The following is a 19,378-nucleotide window of genomic DNA, read 5'->3' as shown; positions in this document are numbered from 1 at the left end:
TATATATATATATATATGCAGATTGTAGGTTATTGAACTTAAAATCATTGCCATTGTGAATACTGCTAACATAAGAAACGGATAATTTTGTTAAGATATTTACATAGCGAGGAACAAAGTGAGTTGCACCATGAAATGAGGCTCTTGAAGTGCAGTTGTTCAGCATATATAATTTTCAGTGTGGAAACCATCAAGTATTTTAGCCAAGATTTTATTTACTATCAATTTGAAAGAGAGAGAGGCTTTGTACCTGTAGAGATTTTATCAATAAAATAAATACATTTAAAAAACAGAAATTTCGGAAGAGATTAATCTCAAATCTTTTTTTTATCAACCATGAAGGATATTTGTAAAAACACTCATTTGTGCCTTTTAGCAAAGCCATTAAATGTCTTTTTTTTCTTTCTATTGTTTGGTTTCTATTTAAGAGCAAAACTTTAAATCCCACTTTCGCCCCATTTCATGTCTGCTATCATGTGAATATTACTTTGTTTTTACAGTATCAGCCTGATTATGTGAACAAATACCTTCTTATTCAATATTCCTTGACATTCAAGGAACAAAACCAGTCTGGCTAAGAGGAAAAGTAAGACAGAGATGTCATACTGTCATTCTGAATGAGAAAGAGTGCAGTATTGCACAGGGCTGAGACAGAGAGCTGTAGTCACTGAGAGGTCCTATAGTGTGCTTGTTCTCCGGTCTCGGAAAGGAGGAATCGCTGTCCTCCTCATATTTAGTCTAGGTAGAGGGTTACACTTGCAGCCTCTCCTCAGCAGGAAGACGCACTGATCTTCTCTGATACTTCAAGATCTGATGTGGCGACAAGAAACCGGAGCCGTCCTCCCCCCAGACGAATCAAATCGACAGCACTGTGAGAGACAGACAGAGCGGGATTCAAACGTCAGGGTTAAAAGAACACATTTATATTGCAACGGATCATGCCTGGTGAAAATGTTAAGTTAAAACTTTGATTGCAAACATTAACTGCTGGCCGATGATGTATATAGAGCACTGACCTCTGGTAGTCTGCCCCAATGAGACTGGTCCCATTCACTGCCAGGATTCTGTCACCAATGCAAAGTCGCCCATCTGCAGCAGCTGGTCCATCTGGAATCAGTGTCCTGATGTAGATTCCAGGAGAGTTCAGAGGGGTGTGCTATATTGCGAGAATGAGAAAACAGAGACCTGTTTGTTGCCTGTTTCTTTTAAAACAGAAAATCATAGTGAAAGAAAGTTTCATCAAGCTAGTTTTTTTACAGCTCATGATATAAATCAGAACTTTGTGTTATTTTTTATTTTTTTCACCACTTTTAGCATGCATGCAAACAAATGATCTAACACATAATCAGGAAAATAGAAACTGATCAGCACAAAATGTAAAAGTCTTTTATTTATTTTTCTGTTTTATAATAATAATATTGAGGGTTGAAAATACGAGCTCTGTTCCAAAACCTAAGCTGCCTTGCTGTCTATAAATATAATAGTTTCTCTTAACATGTCAATTGTATTGGATGATTTTTAATTAGCCTGTTGCAAAACATTCTGGGATTACCATGGAGGATGTAATACTGCATTATATTTGGACTAAATCAGGATATAAAGCAGCATCATTTTACTGGTGACGTTTATGAACACCTTCAAGTAGTGAGTGTCTTTATGATACTCTTATTGGAAAAATGTGTCTGCTGCATCATTCCTGCAAGTTGCTTCTTGCATGCTTCCCTAAACTTTCAAAGTGAAATGTCGAGTGAGTGACATTGAAGGACATTTAGTTTTATCTGAAACAGATAAACATGAATCTGGCAACATTTCATTATGTTGATTGTTGTACGTATCGCAGCCATTCGGAAATGTGTGGCGCTTAAAAGGTTAATGCTCTATCACATTTGAAAACCACTAAACCTAACCAGTAGTGTTAACAAAAGCAAAATGAAGTAAAAACATATCTGCTGAAGCAACCATGACATTTGATCTTGCTTCTACAAGTCTTTGAGCTCTTTTATCGTGAGTTTTGTTACACAAGACTCGTACCCAAATGAACCACATCGCAACTGTACCAGGTGCGCTACCGAGCAAGTTTACTACGACAGAAAAGCCATATTTATGGAGCTGGTTATGTGATGCAACTGTCAAAATGATGATTTTTAATTAGTTTACAAATCATGCAGGATGATAAATGTGTTTTGAGATGATTACAATGTATTGAAAAGGGAACCATGCATAAACATGGCATTATTAATAGAAAATCTGCCATTGTAATCATGATTTGTTTGAAAAGCAATACTTTTTTTTTTTTGGTGTTTTATTACCGCTCGTTTTAATTTCATCTGGAAATTGCATTTTTCCAATGAGCCTAGAGTATATGGTGTGTATTAGCAACATGCTGTCTAGGTTTTGGAACAAATCTATAGTGTTATGGTTATAGGCATAGAACTTTGACCATCAGTGTTAAATGTCAGCAGACCAATACTGCGCAGACTCACAAGTCCATCGATAAGTCCCATTCCCAGGCCGTAAGGTCCTTTATCCAGGTCCACTACAAAGACGGAACAGATATCATCAGAGTTTGGGGCCAGACGAGAGACAGGGACAGGGAAAGGAAAACCACAACCACTCAAAGGGCCTGGAGTGGGGCAGGGATAAACAAAAAAAAACACACAGGACTCAGTGCTCTGACGCACACACAGACTCCGAAGTCAGGCCAATAAACAAAATCAATATGTTCACAATGTGCAAATGCATCTGCTGCTCATGCAAGCAAAGTTATTAAATGATGCAGAAAGTAAACACACAGAAAACTGACAGAACTGTACACATAGAAATCTGTGCATATGTTTGTAAGAAATAAACACATGCATTCACACATAAACTCATTCAAGTGAAATAAAAGAGATGTAAATCAGACATGATTACATTTCTGTTATTGAATAATCAAAACTAACATGTGCAGACATTAACAGAGTCATTCCTACTACACAGTACATTTTCATATCTTCATTATGTCCCAATTTGATAAAATATAAAAATGATTTTATTTAATATCTTATTTTCTTTTATAACAATATCAAAATTGAGGATTTAAAAAAAAAAAATTGGTAATGAATTTATTTATTTATTTATTTATTTTTTTAACTCAATTGTCCTCTCTTTTCAATCCTGTTAGTCTTTTGCAATATGCCTTTAAGAAAATGCAGCTCCTAAATAATATCATGTTCCAGGAAATGACAGTTTTTGGTGAGAAAACCACAGCACTTCACTATTAATCATACATTAGCATCTTTTTTATTATTAATTAATAAGAAAAAGTATTAGTAATGGATTTAATGAATTCGGTGGTGTTTTTTTGTCTTGTATTGTTTGTCTTACTCTAAAAAATTACATTCAGTTTGATAAAAAAAAATAGAAATTGACATGCTATTTCAAGATATATTTCAAAATTTGATTAAAAATGGTCTTTATTGCCATCCTGTTGTAGGCTCTATTTTTTGATGATGGAAACATTTAGTAAATAATCCAGTTAAATCAATAAAGTTCTATCAGACTGGAGTCGTGTGGATTGCTTATTGTGGATTATTATTCTGACGGCACCCATTCACTTCACAGGATCTATTGGTGAGCAAGTGATGTAATGTAATGATGTAAATTTCTCCAAATCTGTTCTGATGAAGAAACAAACTCATCTACATCTTGGATGGCCTGAGAGTAAATTTACAGCAAATTAAAATTTTTGGGGTGAACCATTCCTTTAAAGAAAAACATCAATTTTTATTTAATTTAAAATACTGAATGACAGGAATGACCCAAAAGACAAAATCTAGCAGAAAGAACACACACATCCACGACCCAAAAGGCGTTTTTGACTTGCCTTCAATGCCATTGCTGACGAAGCCATTGATTTTCTTGTGCTCTGGAGTAGAACGCATGCAACCATTGGACTTTGTGTGAGAATGTGTATGTGTGTGCTCTTGTGAAGCATACTCAGGGTAGTGGGCAGGATTGGACTGTGTGTTGGAGTGTATATACATGTGTTCCGGATAGAGGGGCGTATTAGGTGGAGTCAGTATACAAGAAGAGTCTGTCGCTTGGGTTTGGTTGGCGTAACGGATGCTGGTCCCGTTTCTGTAATGAATGCTATGTGGCAGCTTGTCTCGTGGTCGTTCCTCAGCTCCCGCTCCCTCTCCTCTTCCTCCGAGACCCGCTGAGGAGCCCCGCACCTCCCCCTCACCCTTGCTATGCGGCGGCTTGTCTCTGGGTCGTTCCTCAGCTCCAGCTCCCTCTCCTCTTCCTCCGATACCCGCGGAGGAGCCCCGCACCTCCCCCTCTCCCTCCCCACGCAAAGGAGGTGCTGGATGTGGACTGGAGTGAGGCTGAGGAGGCTCACGCTGGAGAACAGAATTACCATGTTATCATCATTTATTAATATTGATATTTTATCACAGAGCAAAACAAAAGCTGACAACCCTTAATAATAATGAAAAAAAAAAAAAACCTTAAGATCAAAGATGTCAGTTATTCCTTTAATTTATTTACATGCTGGTTCCATGTTGACTTTTGGCATATTTATAGACTGAATGCAATGATGAGATGAAAAAATATGATTTTAAAATTGTAAAATTTTGCTTTGGAGAAAAGGACTTTATTTATATTATTTCCTACAATATTTTGAAGACAGTGGCTTCACAGTTTCAGCTAAAATGCATTAATATAGTGACTACCACATAAATGAATAGGATTGGCTGCCCTCTGCTGGAAATCCAAAATACATTGGAGAAATTGTATTATCTTCAAATAGATTTTGATCTCCCAGTGTTATACAAAGAAAGGTGTTTTGTTAAAGGGTTTATAATAGGAACTGTGCATTTTGTTGATTTCAACTGCTTGAGTAGTTGAAAGATAAATCAACATTACTCCAGTACTCTGGTGGAGGATTAAACTGGCAATTAAACTGATGACAGAAACAAACAAACAATGAAATAAGCCTGGGATAATCTTTAAACAATGTAGCAACACTGGGAAATTTGTAGCATTTTTTCTTTGTAAACTGACTCACACATGGCCCATAATTTAGCCGGCAGCTCCTATTTAAACAGCTAATCTTGTAATCGAATTAAGAATGACTCTCATGTCTTGAATTTAAATCTTAAAGTTTTAAGCTACAGTCCTTCAATTAGTTCACAGTTATTAAGAATGACTTGCAAAAGTCAGATGCTGATAAATACCACAAAAAAATACAAAGCAGCATAACAGTTTTCAACATTGGTAAAAATAAGTAATGTTTCTTGAACAGCAGATCAGCATATTAGAATGATTTCTGAAGGATCATGTGTCACCTGAGCATCCTGACGGTCTGCACAGCCATTAGAAGAATGGGTCTTGGTACGAAGACCCCAAAGGAAGTGACGAACGTAAAGTAGTTGGCGGTATATACTGTCCTCTACACTGTCACTCTCCAGGTCCACCTTGAATCCAGCACTCGGCAGCACAATAGGAGGGTGGTTCTCAAAACTCTCCACTAGATCAACTTTTGAAAAGATGCATATGCATAATGTACACTAGAAAGCACAATGTCTCTGGAGATAAAATGGAGAGGATTCATTTTTATGCCTTTTATGTGTCTACCTGTTCTGTAGATATATGCCTCATCTTCACTGCTGGGTTGCCAGATTGGTAGAGGACCCAGCTCAGCCATGAGCTGGTACTGTGTGAGGATTCTATGTAGCTGGACAGGCTTCAGAGACACACACTAAAAATCAAGGTTCCAAATGGGGATTCTCACAGCAATGCCATAGAAGAACCAGTTTTGGTTTCTCAAATAACCTTTCAGTGAACTATGTTTTCTCAGTGTGAAGAACATTTTAATAATATTAAGAACCGTTTAGAAATACAATTTATATATCTAAATAAACTTAGCTTAAAATTAATTTTGCTAACTGCAATTAAGTATATTAATAAATAAATACATATTTATAATATGCATGAACTACTAGACTCAAATTAACCAATGATTTTTTTTTTTTGACAGATTGAATATGATCTGAAAGAACCAGATTTCCTATACTTTAATGAAACAGATATCAATTTCTCTCCTATGAAAAATAAAATTTATAAAATTCAATCAAAAAACAGTGCAATGCTATTTTCGGTTTTATTTTTAGTCTGTTTTTGTTTTGCCTTTGTAAAGCAGCATAATAATTGGCATATGCAAAAACACAAATAATGAACACAATACAAAACCTGAGAAATTAAAGAACAGCCCAACACACCTAGCTTCAGTGCGTTACCTGTGAAAGCTGTTGAGGGGGTGTAGCCAGGATGCTCACAGCACTACAGAACTTGGCAAATAATTTCTGGGCGAGATGATTGTGCCCTGCTCCTTTAGCCCAGTCCAGTAGCATTTTCACACTAGCCTGGATCTGCAGGACCCGAGAACGCTGAAACCAGCCACGTGCGGGGCCTACAAACACACAATCACATGTTCAATTGTTACACAAAGGATACATATGCGTACACTAAACAAACACTTTTCAGAATCATGCCATACTGTAATACTGGTAATAAAATTAAGAAGCTTATGTAAATACTGATTCAGCATGATAAGTTTACTACAGTATTACGTCACATTGTGTGAGTGTAAGTGGGTGTTTGTGTGTAAGACCAGCTCTGATCCTCTGTCTGTTATGACATAAAGAGGATTATGAGTGTCTGAAGAAATAATCTTCACCTGACCATGAATAATGTGAACACACAAAAATGACATGTGTCTTACTGCCCTTTAAAAAAGGAAACTGGTGATGGTTTTGCAACACCCTTACGAAAAAGAAGTTTATTCAAGTGTGCTATTAGTTATACTTCTTTTAAACTAAAAATAGGAAAGTATACTTTTAGTCTACTTTTTATGTACTTCTCAGAAATGGGATTTATGTACTTATCAGAAATATACTTAAAATTAAATTGAAGTATACTTGACTTATACTTAGAAAAAGTCTAAATATATTTTAGCTATAATTGTGCTCCTAGAATCCGTGTTTTCATTGTTATACTGTAGGGGGCGCTAGTACACATTTTCTGTACAGAATTTCCAAAAAACACAAGTGAAGAAGAAACCGAAACAACAGATGCTTCCCCATGTATTCTAACACGATCATCAGACATAAAACTATGGAAAGCCGTTGTAACATTTAATCTATAAGCCGTACTAGTATCTATTTTCATGGTACTAGTACCTATTTTTTAGATACTAGTATCTTTTCCATTAAGTACTAGTACTTATTCATTAGGTACTAGTGCTTATTCTGTAGCTACCAGTGCTTATTCTTTACGTACTAGTGTTTTTTTAGTACTTATTTCAATAGTGACTAGTAACTATTATATTGTTACTAGTAAAAAATAAATAAATTTTTGCCATTGACTTCTATTGGGATCCGTCATTGAGATATCAACTATTCAGTTTTGACTAGTATTAGAACACTGATATTTGTATACCTACTACATAAAGTATACTTAAAAATATACTTGAACTTTACTTAAGTATACTTACTAAAATAAACTTGAAGTATACTACTTTTTGGTAAGGGCATGCAATACTGACTGAAACAAAATTATTAAAAAATGTAAATATGGTATTGAAATATATCAAATTTAAGCTTATACTACTGTTAAAATGTGTGGGGTTGATTAAGGATTTAATATGTTTACTATGTATGCAGTAAACTGATCAAAAGTGACAGCAAAGACATTTATAATGTTACATTTATTTCTGTTTCAAATGCTGTTCTTTTAAACTTCTGCTAAATATATATATATATATATTTTTTTGTCAGGTACCAAGAAAAAAGACAATCTGGAACAAAAGGAAGCAAATATTTATTCCCTAAGAACTGATGGGGAAAGTGCATTGGCTCAGCGGTTGCTGTATCTTCAACACTAGAGGGCAGAATAAATACTTTGCTCCAATTCATCAGTCTCCATTTTGACATAGATTCTGTGGCCCAATGTTCATACTATCCATCTTAAATAGTATGTGAGATTAAAATAAGTGTGTCCCAAAGCATACTGTTGAAAAGAGTATGCCAAAAGTCCCCTGATGGTCTACCCTTTCAGGTAGATTTTTTTGAAGTGTGGATCCGTGCACACTCTAATGGCTAATATTGCCCACAATCCATTGTTCTTTGGTGAAAGACTCAGTTCAGAACTACAAACACAAATAAAAAGCGTTGAAAAAACTACAAACATGGTGGATGTGTTTACAGTTTACAGCAGGGGTCACCAGACACGGTCCTGGAGGGCCAGTGTCCTGCACAGTTTTGCTCCAACCCTAATCAAACATACCTGAACCAGCTAATCAAGGTCTTACTAGGTATACTTGGAACTTCCAGGCAGGTGAGTTGAGGCAAGCTGGAGCTAAAGTCTGCAGGACACCGGCCCTCCAGGATCAAGTTTGGTGACTCCTGGTTTACAGTGACAGAGTGCGTGTAACTATGCGACAGAGCGGTCCGTTAAAGACGCAATTGTATGACATCATAGTATGTCCCAAAGCTTGCCTACTCTTCTACTACACACTCAAAAGTGTGTACTTTTTCTTATACCAAAAGAGTACATACTTTAAGGGCGTAGTATAAGTAGGCACATTGGGATGCAGCACTTGTTTCATTATTTGTATGTCTCTTGCCCCTTTTTCTTTTGCCTGCAACTGCAGACACACTACCTGTGTCCTGTTGTTGCCATAGCAGCAGTGCCTGCTTAATAAAAATATATGACCATAATATTTGAGTGTTTTGAATGTGTGTGTGTGCTAAACACAGAAATCAAAGAGGTAAAAAGATTGTAGAAGCTGAGCTTGAACAAACCTTTATCGATGAGTTGATTGAAGAGTGAGACGTTGGTGAAGAAGAAGAGGTAGGCGAACATTTGACTCTGAATCTCTGAATGAACCTGGTACTGTTGCAGCAGGTCTGATGTAGTCTGAAACACACTCACCACCCTGCGAACTGCCTCTGGCATCACACACACGGCACACACACACACTCCAACTGCCCGCCGGCACTGCTCTGATGAAGACTCCGTCCCAAATGGGTTACAGTCCAACAGGCCGGGCAACGCAACGTACAAAGACTGAAATGTAAAGAACAGGCATTTGTTATGATATGAATAGCCAGACACCTACAGACAGACACTATTATTAGGGCTGTCAATTTGATATATTAATATAGTGGGATTAATTCTTTAAAAAATATATACAGCTAATGAAGGTTTGATTTATTGTGGTTCCATCAGCGTAGTCATTCTCCTGCGTCTCTAGAGTTATTAGACACTGTTTTCTAACTGTTTTCTTTTGTAATATTTTGTAATTCATTGTCACATGATAAATCAGAAATAATTCTACTATACTGATTTGCTGCTCAAGAAACATTTCTTATTATTATCAATGTTGAAAACAGTTGGGCTGCTTAATATTGTTTTGGAAACCATAATATTTTATTTTATTATTATTTTTTTCAGGATTCTTTGATGAATAGAAAGTTTAAAAGAACAACATATTACAACAAATAGAAATATTTTGTAATATTATAAATGACTTTACTGTCACTTTTGATCAATTTAACGCATTCTTGCTAAATAATTAAGTATTAGTTTCTTTGTTTCAATAATAATAATAATACAAATAATAATCCTATTGACCCCAAACTTTTGAACAGTAAATAAAACTAAACAATTTGACCTCTACATCCACTTTCTGTAATAAATATTCAATGATTTACTCATCCGGCACAATAAAGTCTCTGAATTATAATTTTATTATTCGGAATACTGATATTTAATTAACTGCAATTCATCCTGGAAATTAACTGCTATATAATTAAGTGAATAATTAACTTACTAAGTTATTAATTCAATTAAAGTGAATAAATTACAAAAAAAAAATCTATAAAACAAAAAATGACTAACAGTCTACAAACAGAGAAGGGCATGAGGACAGGAGGTGGAGGAGAAGAAGACCTAAAAGACACGCAAGCAAACCAGCAGCCACACACACACATTAAATAATTCATTCCCAGCAGCCCTGGTAACATCTTACAATGGTGGCGCCACACATATAACGTAACACTACCTTTTACCTTAGTGATGTAGTAAACACACTGCTGAAAGGTGTACATGATCACTTCCTCTAGTATGGTCATAGCTTCTTCATTTGCTGATATTGTTGCTGAGAGGAGAGATTCTTTAGATCCCGCTGCAATAAGGAACAGAAAAAAATATAATTAGAAGAAATGCAATATCTTATGTCTTTTATACACCCTAATCCTCCTGTCTATTTAATCTTGTTCTTAATTTTGTCAGTATTGGGCTCCATTGACCCAGTTTTCAATCCGTTCTTTACAAGTGCAGAGTGTGTTTCATACCTTTATCATCCATGAGCTCAATAGTCTGCATGTACGCAGGTGATTTCTGCTGGATAAAATACAGTATTTCAATGGCATTGGACATCCAGAAGTAAATGAACTGGAGATCAGGTACTAGGTCTGAGATGCTGAGCAGAGACAGCGAGGCAGGATCTTGACTGTATAACCACACAAAAACACACATTCATTGGTTTGATTCAGTGGCAATGGCTTCAGAATTAGTGACCGCCTATTCACCACCGCATGACCTTAGAGTGTCACACGTTCAAAGTGCACACATGTGCGTATTATAAGGCGGAACATGATACTCACTGCTGAGCTTGCTTCTGTGCCAACTCCTTTGTCTTCTCCTGCGAGACACAGACACGGATGGCAATTAATGTCATAAACTTTTGAATAGCTTCATGTGGGAGGTATAACACCTTGGTATCATTTCTTCGTTTTCAGACTTTTCTTTCTTGCTCTTTTCTTTGTATGGTTAATAATATTGGGGCTGACAGTTGACCTTCTAAAATTGGATTTTAATAATTAATGAGTTTAAAGACAGTCATTAAATGCTTCAGGATGGTTTCATTGGGACTAGATTAAAGGGACATTCACAAATTACATGATTCAGCTAATTTTGTAGTGTTTAAATCAACAAAGGCAAATGCATTTGTCAACAAAGACAAAAGGGTATATGAGGTGACTTATGCAGTACTGACGCTCACAGCAGAAAATCAATCAATGGGTCATCTGGGATTTATCCAGTTTATGCAAATTCTTTTGCTGTGCATTATATAAATAAGAAACACCTTGGACATTACAAACATGCAGTATCTATGAAAGCTCTTTCATTATTGAAGGGCAACATTGTAAATTAAACCCTGGAAAGTCATTTGTGATGGAGACCAGACTTGCTGTGCTCGCCTTTCCATCATTTTCTTCTCCCATACTGAAACACAATCAGTCTCAGTGACATGATATCAACTACAGTGTTGAGCCAGAGGATTGTGGGTAATGTAGTTTGGGTTTGGGTAACAGACCACTGAGTGGGCCAAATCTGTGTAAATGTGCGTATTCGCTGCAAGAAATTAAAAGTTTTAAATGACTTTTCTGAAAGGTAAAGTGTATAATTTCATAAAAGCTAATATCAATTGTTTTAAATGGCAGAAGTGAATTAAGACATGACAACATTATCAAGTAAAATTAAAATGGATACTCATTTTGAGATTTCATTTACAGCGACAGTATTATTAAATTTAATAATTTAATTACTAGAGTTTTTAAAGATAAATTTTAAGTGGGATGATGAATAGAAATGTATAAGTTTATTTCACTTAAAAGTTGGGATGCATAATATATTGATACCATTTTGGATATTTAAATTATTGTTATCGATTGGTTTTAGATATTTATTGGTCTATATTGTACGGAGCCCCAGACATGATATGCGGACAAAAATATATTTATTGTGGCCACAATTTAAGAATTAGTTCCCACAAATGAAGAATTCCTTCCCTTGTTTTAGTTAAATCATGGCCATGAATTAAGAATTTGTTTTTTAGTAAATTTTAGTAAATTGAATTTTAGTAAATTGTGGCCATGTTGAATTAAATGAAATCGATTAGTACAACATTTACTAATTAGTACCACGATTTACTACAACAAAGAAAAAAAAAATGAATAAGTCATGGGAACGAATTCTTAATTCACGGCCACAATTTAATTAAAATGCAGGAACCATTTTTTTAATTGTGGCCACAATAAATATATTTTTGTCTGCATGTCAAGTGTCATGTCAGAATGATAAATATCCAATACCAACTGATACCGATAATATCCAATATGGTACCAATATATTGTGCATCCCTACTTTTCAGGGAAGTAAACCTAAAACTAACTTGTTTTTATTTGTCTCTGCACATTAAATTGGGATAAAAGTATTTTAATTGTGAAAAAATAACACAAACACATCTAAGCTGTTGATATGAGTACTAACCCATGCTATTGTCTGAATCCTCTTAGCAATTTTCAGCAATAGTTTACCGAAGCTGCCAGGAGGAAATGTATGAGCTGAGTGTTTGATGCATAGACAAAGCAAATATGCTGGTGTCAGCTTGTGGTCATCTCCACTCGGCTCAATAAGTGTCAGCACCCGGTTCACCAGCGCATCCTCATGAGCCCACTCAAATTCCAGCATGAGCTTTCGTTTCTGTGCACTTCGCACAGGAGCCTTAGAGCTGCGCCTAGATGCCACGGGTTCATGTAATACGGCCCCACACATACGACATGCCTCTCCTTTCTCAGGCAAACCACCCGACTCACTATCGCATAGTCGTGCCAGCGCTCGGAGTCGAGTGAGAGTTTGGGCAGGAAGTGGTTTCGCACTTAGTGGATCTTTGTACAGGAAGATGTAATGAGCACCAAAGGACAGCAAATCCCCATGACGTAGTGGAGTGGGCCGCTCAATACGCATGAAGTTAACCAGCACACTGCCATGGGCGACAGGCTCCAAAAGTAACTGCTGGTCTGAGGAAGAGCGCCGTTGCGATGCACGACGTATTCGGCAGTGAAGTGGAAGCACATCCGGAGACGACAGGCAGATATTTGGCCGTGCTGATGCTGTTTCCTGACCAACTGTGTGTTGCTCTCGATTCAAAAGGTAAACCAGACAATCCTGACAAATAAAAGCAAAGCAAATACACAAAATAATAAAATTAAAATAATCAGATTAAAAACAGCTTAAAAACACATTCCTACATGACATATCAAATCTAAATTTACCAATTTATGATGTTTTATATATTATATGACGTAGTATATATGCACTACCACACAAAAGTTTGGAGTGGGGACAATTTTTTTATTTTTTTAAAAGAAGTCTCTTTATGCTCACTGAGGCCGCATTTATATGATCAAAAATACAGTAAAAACAGTAATATTGTGAAATAGTATTACAATTTAAAATAACTGTTTTCTATTTTATTATATTTTAAAATGTAATTTATTTCTATGATGCAAAGCTGAATTTTCAGCAGCCATTACTCCAGTCTTCAGTGTCACATGATCCTTCAGAAATTATTCTAATATGCTGATTTGGTGATCAAGAATATAGATATGAATATAAAGAATAGAAATACAAATAGAATAGAAAATCAAAAGAATAATAGAAAGTTCAAAAGAACTGCATTTTAATGAAATAGAAATCTTTTGTAACATTATGTCTTCCCTGCCACCAGCCCGGGGTCGTCACATGTGGTTGCCGCAAGCCCACCGGACGATCCTTCGTCAAATCCGCTGGCCGCGCCGTTCTCAAGCCCACTCAAGCCCGTTTTTGGGCAGTGTAGAGTAGCACTTGTTGTTTGTCATTTCTCCGATCACAAATGCAGATATGGTTTTATGTTACGCTCCGGCCGGACAGGGCATCACCATATGGTAAGGGGCATAACATTTCCGCCACACGCTTTGAGAAACAATAATGTACAGTATGTGGAAATAATGTGTTTTTTGAACCTTAAACCGCATAAACACATTTCATTACACCAAATACACAAAATAATGTTCTTTTTAGCAGCATCATATGACCCCTTTAATGCATCCTTGCTGAATAGAAAGTGTTGATATCTTAAAAAATATATATATTTACTGACCCCAAACATTTAAACACCATTTATATGTGATTTTTGCTTATACCTGTTGGTTGTACCCTTGAAGGAGCAGCAAGTGTGGTGATTGGTAGAGTGAGTGTTTAACTCCACCCCCATCTCGTTCTTTACGGGTCTCTGCATCTCGTGCGGAGCGTGTTCTGATTGGCCCTGGGAGGGTGGAGTAGTACCGTTTAGGTTCCTCACCAGGCAGACCCACCAAGTTAAGCCTGGTTTCACTGAGGCTGCGGCAAAATGAGGAGCTGTGCTGGAGTGTCATTGTACCTTTAGCACGGTTTCTTTGCAGCTTCCTTGCTTGAGCATTGATATCTGTTGGGGAGAGAAAACCACTTAGGTAATTGTGACTTATTGTCATCTGCCACAATCTAGCCTTATGGTGTTTAATTGAACAGACAAATTTAGCAAAATAAATTGACTCAAAATTGATTGATTGATTGATTGATTGATTGACAAAAAAGTGAATATGGAGGTGAAATGCAAAGCATAATAAAGATTAACATTTCAGTAACCTCAAGCAACCTCATTTTGAACAAAGCTATTGTATGACATGGAATATTATGCATAAGTCATATTGACTAATTGTATGATAGTTTTGGTGCTTTTTAGTAATATCTGAGCTTGCATCCCTATTCAATGTCTAAAAAAAAAACAAAAAAACGTGTTATAAATTCATACAGGTTTGGAACGACATAAGGGTAAGTGATGACATTTTCTTTCATTTTTGGATAAACTAGCTCTTTCATATGACCTTGACAAAAAGACACTACATTCTTTAGTCCCCAACTAAATTCTGTATTTACATATCTATTTTTTACATTTATGCATATAGCAAATGCTCAAGTGACACTTAAGACTGAACTAACAGCTGGTGAAAATTCAGCTTTTCCATCACAGGAATAAATGACATTTTAAAATATATTCAAATAGCAAACAGTTCTTTTAAATTGTAACATCATTTCACAACATTACTGTTTTTACTGCATTCTTGATCAAATAAATTCAGCCTTGGCGAATATAAGAGACTTCTTTCAAAAACAAAAAACAAACAAAAAATTATTGCAAACTAATTTGGGATTTTACAAATGGATAATATTTATGTAATTTATGTAAACATACGATTTTATTTTTGCATGAGTTTGCATGTCATAGTTGAATGTACACATATGCATTCAAGGGGAATTCAAGGAGGAGAGGAAAGCAGCAATGAAATCAAATATATACAGTAGAGGCATGATAAAGTCAGGGTAATACTCTTATCCTATAGGGACATGCAATGATGGATAATGACCAATAATTGTATAGGGGGTAGTAAATGGTGGTATAATGCTGGGTAAAGGAAGTCAACACTTGACTGGTGCATGGAGCAATACGGTAAATAATGGGTCTGCAAAGTAATGGTATTGTATATGGAGGTGGGGCTGGTGGTTGACACCATACCTGAGGACAGTCCCCACCTTTAACAATAGTTGTACAGGGCTGTATCAAACGCCAGCCCCGGGGGGAGCTCCGATGGCATCTACCATGCCCGCTTCTACTCAAGGTTGAAGATAGCACAGGGGAGTTTGTGTGGGTCCCTGGGCATGGGCAAACACCACAACAAATATAAATCACCAACAAAACCAAGAATATACACATACAATTCTATTAATTCACTCAAGTAAGCAAATTATGCCATTACCCATCATCTATATTTCCTTGTGATGCATAGCCGCACAGATGTTGATTCTGAGCTCATATTTAACACCATCTATACTTTTAAAATTAAAGGTTCTTTATTGGCATTTATACTTCCGAGAAGAACCTTTAACGTCCATGGAACACTAACAGTGCACAAAAGCTTCTTCATTGTGGAATTTTTTTTTTAAAGAACTGTTCTTCACAATAGAAAAAAAAATGGTTCTTTTATGGGTCTTCATGCGGACATAACTGCCAATCCAAAGAACCTTTAACGTCCATGGAACACTACCAGTGCACAAAAGCTTCTTCATTGTGGAATTTTTTTTTTAAAAGAACTGTTCTTCACAATAGAAAAAAAAAATGGTTCTTTTATGGGTCTTCATGAGGACATAACTGCCAATCCAAGCCTGTTATAAAATGTACATGTGTTGGTAAATACCTCAACGGTATCCATGAAGCCCCCAGTAGCATCTGTTACTGAGTAATATGTGTGTGTGCAGATGGTGGTGGTGACTTGCAAATGTAATCCCCCAACCCTTCTTCATCTTTACTCATCTGTGACCTTCATAAACCCTTGATCTAAATGCTTCCACCTTCTTAGCCATCACTGCCCTTTTGATTGACTGTGAAAATCACTAGACACATTCATTTATGTGAATAGTCCCAACGTGAGGAGCAGTAGCGTCTCTTCACATAAAGAAACAGCAGGACACTAAGCCAAGTTTAAAAAGATCGCTTTAAACAAGCTTAAGGACTAAGATCCCCCAATAAGCCTGTGACATTTTCATTAATTAAAATGCAGTCACATGTAGATGAGAGCTACAACAACAGTGCATATACAACATGCACCCCTTGAGAGATTATGCACCGAATAAAACAGTAGCAATCTTACGATAATTGAATAAAATTCCCAAGATTCTATATGCATTACTTGAGAAGATGATTTTTCCAACAACATTAATTGGAGCTTCTTGTTACACAAACCAGACTCGTATTAGACCTAACTGGGTGTAGAGTTTAGCCATGAAGCTACACATATATAGGTCTTAAAGGGCTACTTCACTTTTGGAAAGAGGGTTTTTTAATAAAGTTTGTGTCTATACAGTAAATAGGCACTTTTAAAAACTAGTGCTATATCACTAGAGAAAAAAGAGAAACGGGCTGTGGTGAATAAAGATAGTAAAACTTCAACACCCATAATGCACTGGGACAGATCTGACTGTGTGTGAAGGGGGATACAAAAATGCGAAGTACGAACTGTAGTTTTCACAAAAGGCCTGAAACTGTCAAAAGTCTGATGAATGATGTAAAACATCATATGGCTGACTTTTGCTGACAAATAAATAGGGATATTATTGGTGTAAGTAACACAGAGAACGAGTATACATTCTTTGTTTACATATCACTTTAACAATACAAAGCTAGTTGAAAAATCAACAAATTAACCCTTTAAATGCACACAAATACAAACATCTTCATAGCAATCAAAATAAGTACTTTTTTTTTTAATTTAAAGATAATTATAAATAGTACTGCATGATTCTAATCCAAACTCTAAATTATTAAAATAATAATAATAATAATAAAGTCCAATAAATTGGACATATCCAAAGTAAGGTTTTGTCATATTTAGTACACTTCTGGGGACAAATTTGTACTGAAGTACGACTAAACTAAGAAACCAACACACACATGCATTCTCTCCATCGAACCAGGAAGAAAAGCAGTTCAACCTGAGGATAAATTATCCTGAGTAATGTGCCTGCTGATATTAATTTAACTTCCACCCTGTGTTTTGGCTCAATGGCCACCTTGTTGAATTTGTAATTTAGTACAACAGCATCCAGGCACAAACAGAAAGATAGATAGAGAGAGAGAGAGAGTTGCAGTGTTATGACTAGTCTGCAATAAAAAAGAGACCATTTTGAAGGCTCAGGAAACCTTTGCAGGTGTTTTGAGTTGATTAGCTGATTGGCATGTCACCATATTCTATTTCGTTGAGATTTATTGGTGGGTTGGTGGGTTTTTGTTAAATGCCAAAATCATCACAATTAAAAGAACCAAAGACTTAAACTACTTCAGTCTGTGTGCATTGAATTTATTTAATACACGAGTTTCACAATTTGAGTTGAATTACTGAAATAAATGAACTTTTCCACGACATTCTAATTTATTGAGATGCACCTGTATAATGTTTTTCATTCAGATGTCTCTGGAAAGGTAAATACTGAAAAAAAATTACAGGAAAAAAAAATCAACATAATGGACAATGTGCTTTAACTCCATTTTTTTGCCCTGCTATATTGGATTTTCCTGTTTCACTTAATTAGGAAATACAATCACACAACAAGAACGTCCTCTGCTGAGCATATGTTTCTCAATTAATGCATTTGTGCATTACCTGCAGTGACTGTGTCCTTCTCTTTTGCTGCCAGTTCCTCAACCTCGGCTCTTCTTCTGAGCTCAAATCGGCGAGAATAACCCTCCTTTGGCTTCCAGAGGTCCTGCAAGAGGAGGGGTTTCTCGTTGTTCCCTAGTGCCCGAAGGCACTCAGTCCGCCACCTTCGATCTGGGCCCTCAAACCGTCCAATCACGTCACATAACACATAGCTGCAGGCTGAGGCCTTGTTTAGAGAATAGCGCTCAAGCGCCTCTTTGATCAACTCTTGGGCGCTGGAACGAGGTGTGGCAAGAACGCTTTTGTAGTTAGCGCCGGCGCTGATTTCATCACCAAATATCTTCAGCACACCTGGTGCAGTTGATTGGGTGGAAAGCTCAGCTGGATCATCCCGTACCTGCTCAGGTAGGTCGGTAACAGAACGACGATCCTGATAACTCAGTGTCCGATACAGAACCTGTGTAAAAGTGCGATTTTGACGCTTCAGACGGTTCTTGGATGGCAGAGACATGCTGGCAGATGAGGAACCGTAGAACATGGTGCCGGAACTTGCAAAACGCCTAGAACTGAGAAAACAACAAATTGTAACAACTGGAAACAAAGAACTGAGTTTTAAACATATAAAAAGTATATAATAAATATATATTTTAACATAAATTATGTATATAATATAATATATATAATATTAATATAATTAATATATTTTAAATATAAAATAATATATAACATACCCTATTTTAATTTATGAATAAAACTGCAATAAGTTACAGTATAGTAAGCTTATCATGTAGGCCTAATTTCAACACTATAACCTAATATTGCTTGCAGTGAGGGGAACCTGGCAGTACTGTACAACCAGAGATATAGATGAGTTTCATACACACACCTAGAGTCAGAATGACAGACAGAAATAGACAGGATGGGCAAGGCTGAATTTTTTATGTAACGCAAACAGGGATGTTGCCAAGTATATGATGGAAAATACAGCTTGATGGCCAGTTCTGGCCAGCTATAATACAATCATTCACGATATCCAATAATCCACTAAAAAGAACAATAGCATTTACATTACATTAGAAAAACTAAAGAAGCTCATTGCATGATGATTAGAGACAGATTGAATAAACAGACAGTCAGACAGATAGATAGATAGATAGATAGATAGATAGATAGATAGATAGATAGATAGATAGATGCTGCAGACATGAGAAACACCTTCTAACAGAGAGCGAGAGAGAGAGAGAGAGAGAGAGAGA

The 19,378-nt window shown here is 36.3% G+C and overlaps 1 protein-coding gene across 1 annotated transcript in view; it reads right to left on the bottom strand.

Moving 5' to 3' along the window:
• Positions 1-296: 296 nt before the first annotated feature.
• LOC107702548 (ras-associating and dilute domain-containing protein-like) overlaps positions 297-19,378 on the bottom strand; it is a 19,884-nt gene continuing 802 nt past the window's right edge. The window contains 14 exon segments of the mRNA XM_016504900.1: positions 297-869; positions 1,017-1,156; positions 2,484-2,623; positions 3,866-4,382; positions 5,331-5,521; positions 5,620-5,743; positions 6,264-6,454; positions 8,847-9,111; positions 10,116-10,231; positions 10,401-10,558; positions 10,713-10,750; positions 12,382-13,059; positions 14,076-14,356; positions 18,126-18,688. Of these exon segments, the coding sequence (XP_016360386.1) occupies positions 770-869; positions 1,017-1,156; positions 2,484-2,623; positions 3,866-4,382; positions 5,331-5,521; positions 5,620-5,743; positions 6,264-6,454; positions 8,847-9,111; positions 10,116-10,231; positions 10,401-10,558; positions 10,713-10,750; positions 12,382-13,059; positions 14,076-14,356; positions 18,126-18,660 (3,474 nt within the window). The 5' untranslated portion in view covers positions 18,661-18,688 and the 3' untranslated portion in view covers positions 297-769.

The sequence above is a fragment of the Sinocyclocheilus anshuiensis genome, unplaced genomic scaffold (assembly GCF_001515605.1).
Source record: "Sinocyclocheilus anshuiensis isolate Anshui unplaced genomic scaffold, SAMN03320099.WGS_v1.1 scaffold218, whole genome shotgun sequence".
NCBI classification, from domain to species: domain Eukaryota; kingdom Metazoa; phylum Chordata; class Actinopteri; order Cypriniformes; family Cyprinidae; genus Sinocyclocheilus; species Sinocyclocheilus anshuiensis.
Note: the sequence above shows the minus strand (reverse complement) of the source record. Positions and strands in the feature narration are given on the sequence as shown.